This window comes from Mastomys coucha, unplaced genomic scaffold (assembly GCF_008632895.1).
Source record: "Mastomys coucha isolate ucsf_1 unplaced genomic scaffold, UCSF_Mcou_1 pScaffold22, whole genome shotgun sequence".
Lineage (NCBI taxonomy): Eukaryota > Metazoa > Chordata > Mammalia > Rodentia > Muridae > Mastomys > Mastomys coucha.
The window spans coordinates 184,116,222-184,125,495 of NW_022196905.1; the positions used below are offsets into that span (position 1 = coordinate 184,116,222).

Consider the following 9,274-nt stretch of genomic DNA (forward strand, 5'->3'; position numbering starts at 1 on the left):
ACTCAGAAATCCGCCTGCCTCTACCTCCCAAGTGCTGGGATTAAAGGCGTGCGCCACCACTGCCCGGCCTTTTTTTAATTTTTAAATGCGATGTTTATTTAGTAGATAACTTAAACTGTGTTTGTAATTATATATTTCTTAGTAGAGATATATCTCACTTGCCTTATTTAATAAAATTGATGCAATTGCACATTAAAAATAAACTACAGATCAGACACTAATAATACTAGCAACTAATGTTAGTGCATATTATTATTATCATTTTTGGTATTTTCTTTTTTTTTAATTAGATATTTTCTTCATTTACATGTCATATGGTTTCTCCTTTCCCAATTTCCCCTCCAAAAACCAACCAAACAAACAAAAACAACAAGAACAAACCCCTGTTGCCTCCCTCTTCCCCATGCTTGCCACCCCACCCTCTCCCACTTATTGGCCCTGGTATTCCCCTACACTGGGGCATAGAACCTTCACAGGGCCAAGGGCCTCTCCTTCCATTGATGATTGACTTTGCAATCCTTTACTCTACCCATGCTGCCAGAACAATCAGTCCCACCATGTATAGTCCTTGGTTGGTGGTTGAGTCCCTGGGAGCTCTGAGGGTACTAGTTAGTTCATATTGTTGTTCGTCCTAAGGGGCTGCAAACCCTTCTGCTCCTTTGGTCCTTTCTCTAACTTCTTCATTGGGGACCCTCTTTTTCTTTCTTAATTTCTTGTCTCTGCTCATTTCTTGTTTGTATTTGCATTGAAACATGCTTACATCTCTCCCAGGGTACCATGGGGAGGTCAAAGACATATACAAACGTATAGTCTCTTCTTCTATCACATGGGTCCTAACAATTTAAAATCAGTTCAGTAGGCATGTATCAAATTAGCCTACACAAGCTCAGTTATCTTGTCATCCCCATGAATTCATTTTATAAATAAAATTTATATTGTGCTATGTGGGAAGACCTATTCATTTTTGTCAACAGATTTCAATGAAATTCTACTTGACCTTCAGTCATGCCCACATGATTTTTAAGGGCTATGAGAAAACTCTGATGTCATAGTTATCAACTGTGTCACAGGAGGCACACTATTATCCAGTTTACCTCTCTTTGTTTTTTGTCCACTTTAATTTTTGTTGCATTACAATCAGATAGGATGCAATGAATTATCCAATCTTTTTGAATTTGTAACTTTTTTTTTTTTTGGCCACCATAGTGGGCTATTTTAGATAAGCTTCAGGGATCTGAGTTTGCATAAGTGTGGGTTCTGAACTGTGTGATTTCAAAGGGAAGGACCAGGGAGAAAAAAATGAACATGACAGAAAGCTGGGTTCAGGAGGACTAATTAAATTGGTGGCTCATACTGGCAAGTTTATTAAGGACCATTATGTCTCATATACTGTTTGCAGTGGGAAAAAAATCAACATAAAGCAATTACAGATAAAGAGAGAGTCAGGAGGAAGCTTATCAATCAATCAATGCTGTGTAAAGGGAATGTAGGACCTCAAGTGTTCTATAGACCAAGTACACAGGAGCCTTGGAACAGTTAACTACTGACTTTCAGGGGATAAAGAGAGTTCCCAGGAACTGAAAACTTAACTCCCTTAAGGTCATGGACTCACTCCCACCAGCAGAAAAATCACAGCAGTAAAATGCCCCTTATCCTTTTATCAAGGACTCTAAGAAAGCCTTGGTTTGGCCTTACCTACCATTGCTTTCATGTGTTGATGAGAAGAATGTGTGTATCCACTGGTGTTTGGATATCATATTGTATATATGTGTGCTAAGTAATCTTGATGCATGATGTTAATTATTTTTTTTCTTCATATATTTTTTTGGCTAGCTCATACATTTAATGGAAAAAGTGGGGTATTGAAATTACCTATTAACAGGTTAATATTAATCTGTGCTTTTAAACACAGTAGTAAACAGTTATGAAATAGAGTGCATCTCAAAGTTTGGTGCATGTATGTTGAAGGCAGGAGGTATTCTTGATTTATGTTTCCATTTATTGGAATTTATTAGTTAAGCCTGCTTACTTCCTGGTCTCATTTGATTGGAGTATGTTTGTCTATCCTTGTACACTAAGAGAGTGCCTTTCTTTAAAGCTATGGTGCATTTATTATAGACAACATATGAGTAGATTTTGCTTTTTGATCTATCTAGTCAGCCAATGCTGTATATGTTAACTTAGTCATCTTGCTGTTGATTTTTGATGTCATCGATTGTGTATTCAGTAGCACTCTGTGCTATATTTATATCCATAGTGCATATGCTATCCTCATTCATTTCTTTTGCCCAAACTTTTTTTTTATCAGATATTTTCTTTATTTACATGTCATATGATTTTTCTTATTGCCCAAACTTTTATTCCCTGTATTTTCTTTAGGGAATTTGGTTTGGTTTGATTACACTCCAGATTTTATTCCCCTTTCTGCCCACCTTCCAATTGTTCTACATTCCATACTTCCTCCTTGATCCTGTCTCCATAACGATGTGCCCACCCCACCAGACCTCTAAAGCCCCTGGGGCCTCCAATCTTTTGAGGGTTAAGTGCATCTTCTCTGACTGAACTTAGACCAGGCAGTCCTCTGCTGGATATGTGTTGGAGGCCTCATATCAACTGCCAGTGTATGCTGCCTGGTTGTTGGTCCAGTGTTTGAAAGATGTCAGTGGTCCAGGTTAATTGAGACTGCTGGTCCTCATACAGTTTCACTCTCCTCCTCAGCTTCTTTTAGGTTTTCTCTAATTCAACCACAGGGGTCAGCAGCTTCTGTCCATTGGTTGGGTGCAAATATCTGCATCTGACTCTATCAGCTGCTTGTTGGGTCTTTTGGAGGGCAATTATAATAGGTCTCTTTTTGTAAGTATTCCGTACCCTCAGTAATAGTGTCAGGCTTTGGGGCCTCCCCTTGAGCTGGATCCCACTTTGGCCCTGTTTCAGAACCTTCTTTTCCCCAGGTTCCTCTCCATTTCGTCCCTGCAGGTTTTTCAGACAGGAACAATTACGGGTCAAAGATTTGACTATGGGATGGCAACCCCATCCCTCACTTGATGCCCTATCTTTCTACTGGAGGTAGGCTTTACAGGTCCCCTCTTCCCACTGTAGGGCATTTCATCTAAGGTCTCTCCCGTTGAGTCCTGAGAGTCTCTGACCTCTCAGGTCTCTAGTAAATTCTGGAGGATCCCTCCTACCTCCTACTTCTTGAGGTTGCCTGTTTCCATTCTTTCTGCTGGCACTCAGAGCTTCAGTCATTTTCCCACACTCAATATCAGATCATGTTCCTCTCTCCTCCTCCTGTCCCTGTCCTCTTTCCCTCCCAGGTGCATAAATCCCTCTATGCTTGTGATTGCTTTTTTCTCCCTCCCAAGTGGGACATCCTCACTTGGGTCCTTCAGCATATTGAACTTTTTGAGTTCTGTGGACTGTTTCTTGTGGATATTCTGTATTTTTTTTTTTTTTTGGCTAATATCCATTTATTAGTGAGTATATACCCTGCATGTCCTTTTGGGTCTGAGTTACCTCACTCAGGATGATATTTTCTAGTTCTATCCATTTGCCTGCAAAACTCAGAATGTCCTCATTCCTAATAGCTGTGTAGTATTCCATTGTGTAAATGAACCACATGTTCTGTATCCATTCTTATGTCATGGGACATCTGGGTTGCTTTCAGCTTCTGGCTATTGCAAACAAGGCTGTTATGAATGTAGTGGCATGGTAGGGCATTTTTTGGGTATATTACCAAGATTGGTCTTGCTGGGTTTTCAGGTAGATCTATTTCCAATTTTCTGAGAAACCTCCAGATTGATTTCTAGAGGGGTTGTACCAGTTTGCAATCCCATCAACAATGGAGAAGTGTTCTTTCTCCACATCCTCACCAACATGTGTTGTCACCTTAGGTTTTGATCTTAGCCATTCTGATTGGTGTAAGAGAGAATCTCAGGTTATTTTGATTTGCATTTCTCTGATCACTAAGGACTTTTGAACACTTCTTTAGGTGCTCCTCAGCCATTTGAGATTCCTCTGTTGTGAATTCTTGGTTTAGTTTTGTACCCTATGTTTTGATTGTGTTGTTTGGTTTTTTGGAAGTTAACTTCTTGATTTCTTTGTATATTTTAGATATCAGCCCTCTATTGGATGTGGAGTTAGTGAAGTTTTTCTTTTCCAATCTGTAGGTTGCTAATTTGTCTTATTCACTATGTTCTTTGCCTTGCAGAAGCTTTTTAGTTTCATGAGGTTACATTTATGAATTCTTGATCTTAGAGCATGAGCCACTAGAGTTCTGTCTAGAAAATTTCTCCCTGTGCCATTGAGTTCAAGGATTTTTCCCATTTTCTCTTCTATGAGATTCAGTATATCTGGTTTTATGTTGTGGTCCTTGATCCACTTGGACTTGAGCTTTGTGCAAGGTGACAAATATGGATCTATTTTCATTTTTCTACATATAGACAGCAAGTTAGACCAGCACCATTTGTTGAAGATGCTTTCTTTTTTTTCCAATATATATGTTTGGCTTCTTTGTCAAAGGTCAAGTATCTGTAAGTGTGTTCTTCTTTTTCTGGGTCTTCCGTTCTATTCCATTGATCAACATGTCTGTCTCTGAACCAATACCATGCAGTTTTTATCACTATTACTCTGTATTAAAACTTGAAGTCAGGGATGGTGATTCCCCTAGCCATTCTTTTATGGTTAAGAATTGTTTTTGCTATTCTGGGTTTTTTTTTTCTTTTTTGCCTTTTCAGATGATTTGAGAATTATTCTTTCTATGTCTTTCAAGAATTGTGTTGGGATTTTGATGGGTATTTCAATGAATCTGTAGACTGCCTTTGGTAGAATGGCTATTTTACTATGTTAATTCTGCCGATCCATGAGCATGGGAGATCTCTCCATTTTCTGAGATCTTCTTCAAATTCTTTCTTGAGAGACTTGAGGTTATTGTCATACAGATCTTTCACTTGTTTTGTTAGAATTACCCCAAGCTATTTTATATTATTTGTGGCTATTTTGAAGTCATCAATTGTGTATTCAGTGGTACTCTGTGTTATATTTATATTCATATTATATATGCTATGCTCTTTCATTTCTTTTGCTCAAACTAGTATTTCCTTCAGGTTTAAATGGTTAGTTATAAGATTTTTAAAGCTGTTTATGTCATGGAATTTTTTTCTTTTTCCTTTAATCATGGAATTATTTTACACTGTAATACTCTGTGTATTATTCTAGATTGCAGCAGTCGTAGTGTTTTAGGACTTGGAATACATTGCTTCAGGCTCTCCTCATTTTCAAACTTTCTATTGAGAATTCAGCTGTGGGTGGATAGAAATATGATGTTATTTGGGGAGGCCAAAAGCTTGGCTCTAGTGCATGCTGGGTGGTCAGAGTGGCCTCAGACACTATTTTCAGAACGGCATCCTGTCTGACTTTAAAATTTGATTTTTTAAATTCTAATATGGAATTTGAATTTCATTTCATAAGAAAGCAGAATTTTCTTATATTTACTTGTCCCAACACTAATTTGTAAATACCTCTTAATCTCATTTTATCATCAAAAATATTGGCCAAGGAACATGTGTCAGGAATTATCATTTTCGATTATAGATTTTTAAGGGAAAATATCCATGCTTAAATTATCTTCCCACAGTTTAAAGGGGAAATGATGAAACTCTGACTTCACCATAGAAACTGTCCCCTCATTCCACAATAAGAAACTCTCATCCTTGAGATGAGCAACAGTGCTAACTTGAAGATGTAGTTCTCTATACTAGTATTAGAGATCGAAGGGAAGAAAGTATGGATAGTTGTTGAGGGTTTAAATGGCTCTTTCACAGCTGTGCAGGGCGATTCCATAAGGAAAGACTTTTGTTCTGGAGTTTCTGGAATAAGGTTGAGGCTTCAGACACCTGAGATCATAATTCAGGGTGTGATATTTCATTGTCATGCTCAAACTCTAGGTAGTATAGTGGTGTTATGCTGGAGAAATACTTTTGTTTAGCTGACACATGTTGTTATCTGAGTGGACAAAAACTTGAATGAGAAACATACCCCCATAAGTTTGAGCTATAGATAATCCTGTAGAACATTTCTCATTTAGTGCTGTATGGAGGAAGGGGGTAAACATTGTGGTTGCTTTTTTTTTTTAAGATTTATTTTATTTTTGTATGTAAGTACACTGTAGCTGTCTTCAGACACACCAGAAGAGTGTGTCAGATCTCATTACGATGGCTGTGAGCCACCACATGGTTGCTGAGATTTGAACTTAGGACCTTTGGAAGAGCAGTCAGTGTTCTTAACTGCTGAGCCATCTCTCCAGCCCCCACATTGTGGGTAATGCTACTTCTAAACTGCTTATACTTGACTCTCTGGGAAAGCAGGAGGATCAAGCCAGGAAGTTTCAGCCCCTCCAAGGGCTCTACAGCAACTCTGTTTAAGTTCCTGTCCTGACTGCCTTTGATGATAGACAGTGATGAGGAAGGATGAGGCAAATGTCCACTTTGTTTCTCTGGTTGTTTTTCTCCTGATGTCTTATCACAGCAACAGTAACAAAGTAGTCCAGTTGTGTTGGAGAAGTTTGAAACCTGTGTGAGAACCACCTGAAGAGTGAGATCTCTTGATACCATGCAGCTAAGAGCTGAGACTACAGCAACCATGACAGGGGCCTCAGACTATTCTCTCACATTTCCAATCTCACTCTGGCTCTCCTAGGGGCAGATTCTAGTTGACAGGAATTGTCACTAGGAAATAGGATTTGGAGGCTGCTTCTCTCTAGGTGACAAAGCAGAATGAAGAGAGGAAGGGCTTTAGAACCTAGAGAAATCAAATACCAAGAAACACGTACAGAGGGCCATGGCTTCAACCTATGCTATGGTAGCAGACATCAAGTCCTTTAAAGGCTAGGCAATACCTTGCTTACCAGAAAGAAAAGTATGGATGAGGTGGGACTCCCTTTTATTTGGTGATGATGCTTTTAATACGAAAAAAGTTAGGTCTCTAGAATATCTGGCCTGGGATTACACACACAAACACAGACACATGCACACACATACAGAGAAAGAGAGCGAGAAATGAGAGAGAGAGAGAGAGAGAGAGAGAGAGAGAGAGAGAGAGAGACAGACAGACAGACAGACAGACAGAGAGACAGAGAGACAGAGACAGAGACACACAGAGAGACAGAGAGAGACAAAGACAGAGAGAGAAATTCCTATAATAGGAAGTCAATACATTAATACGTGAAGAAAGTTTTGTAGGATAATTTTTATTATTATTATTATTTCTCTTGTGTTCTCTTTTTAACTGTGGCATCTTCTGTAGGTTGTGCAAGTTGCAGACCTGAAGTTTGTTTTTTCAAATGCATTTTTCTCATTGGATGTTGGGTCTTACACAACTTATTTTAGGGATTAATTCATCTTTTCTTAGTTACGCCAACTACAGAAATTATGACAACCAATAAAATAATAAAAAAACCAATGAAGTAAAAAACCAAACTAGAATGTGAGAAATTCAATGGAGGTGGTCCACTGTCTATACTACCTCCATGGCCACGGAGTCGGCAGTCTGGTGGTTCCCATGTGTTATTACAATGGCAGTGGTGTTTATTGTTACAGACACCATGCATATTGCATAAGTCTGGTGAACAGTTACTTACCAGAACAGACGTGCTGACACACTTTCTGTCAACACATAAATGATCTGGAGCACATGCTGTGCCATCGCTCACTGCTCCAAAGTCATGTATGGTGATCCCAAAATGATAGCCAATAGTCCAGCAGGTGATGTTATTGAAGTGAGTATAATGCACTGTTTCATGGTTTCTCCTTTGGGGTAGTTCTATCACATTTTCACACTGAATTCTCCCACAAAGTACATCAGCGAGTTGGCATCTTCTATATTTCGAGCTATCATTGCCACAATTCCCAAATCGGTCACCCCGTCTATTCATTTCCATGTAGCAAATTTCATTTGCACTTCTACTGCCATTGCCAAAAATCTTCCAACACTGTTCCTCATGTTGATGACATGCCATTTTATAGCAATAACCACCACCACTGCAAAGGTTTCCGTCCTCTTTATACACATCTTCTGGACACTCACCTGAAGTTCCATTGCACCACTCTGGAAGGTCACACTCAGTTTTCTCTTCTCTACACATGGTGCCTCTTTGAAGGAACTGGCAACCTTTGCAACAAAGTCCAAAAGCACATTGAGCACCTGGTTTGAGAACACAGTCTTTGCTACAGCATGGATCTTTTGAACAGGATTCAGTGCTCCCACAATCACACTGCTCTCCTTCTTCAACCAAGTTATTCCCACACACTGTCAGGTTTGTTACTAGTGCTTCTGGAATATTGTATAAGCAACTTCTTGTGGTAACAAGTGAGTTCATTTCTTCATAACTACAGTTGCTGAATTTTGGGGAATGCGATTTAGATGGGTTCATTATACATTTTGGTAACCCACAGGAACATCCACTTACATCATGCATCATACCCAAGTTATGACCCATCTCATGTGCTACAATGAATGCTAAGTCTGATATTACATCAGAAACAAAACTGTTAACTGCACAATTATAAGGGGTACAAACTGTACCTACATTAGATAGCCCTATATATTGACCATATCTGCGTCTGACAAAAAGGTGTATGATATCATGTCTAACATGATTGCCAATCATGTTTATCTTCCAATTGCAGAAATCTTCTAGGACATTAGATATTTCTTGTTCTACATTGACAAGGTCTTTTTCATTCCACACTTGAAGAGTGGTTAAAATCACATCAGTATCTATTTGAAGATAATAACCATTTAGTTCATTGATCACTTGCAAAATATCTTTTATAGAACTTGTAGTATTGTTCGTACTATGAACATATAGTTTATGGTCTATTACTACAAAATATTCAACAAACCTGTGGTGAGTCCACCAATTCTCATAGGGAATTTGTAAAAATGTGGAGGTATTGCTTTCCTGAAGCTTCATTTGTCGTGCTATTTCTTCTTCTGATAACCCGCATCTCATGGGAGATGATTCTGACTCCCCACTTCCAATTTTGTAAGCCAAATGTTCAAAGGTTGAAGTTGAGCTCTTGGGCATGATTTCATAAGTTGTGCCATTTATCTCTAGTATGCCTTGCAAACTCCCAAAACAGGTGTTAACAATGACCAGGGATTCTGGGTCTTCATCCATATAACCATGGTAGTAGCAGTCATTCTGCACAAAAGGCTGTTCTTCCAGGAGATCACCTTGGTCACTGTAGGTGAATAATACAAAGTTTCTGGATATCAA

At 38.8% G+C, this 9,274-nt stretch overlaps 1 protein-coding gene across 1 annotated transcript in view; it reads right to left on the minus strand.

The window, feature by feature from the left end:
• The window catches only part of LOC116069208 (disintegrin and metalloproteinase domain-containing protein 26A-like), a 120,318-nt gene extending 111,050 nt beyond the window's left edge, over window positions 1-9,268 (minus strand). Inside the window, exon 1 of the mRNA XM_031339624.1 lies at window positions 7,634-9,268. Within this exon, the coding sequence (XP_031195484.1) occupies window positions 7,634-9,175 (1,542 nt within the window). The 5' untranslated portion in view covers window positions 9,176-9,268. The remainder of the gene's footprint in view (window positions 1-7,633) is intronic.
• Window positions 9,269-9,274: the final 6 nt, after the last annotated feature.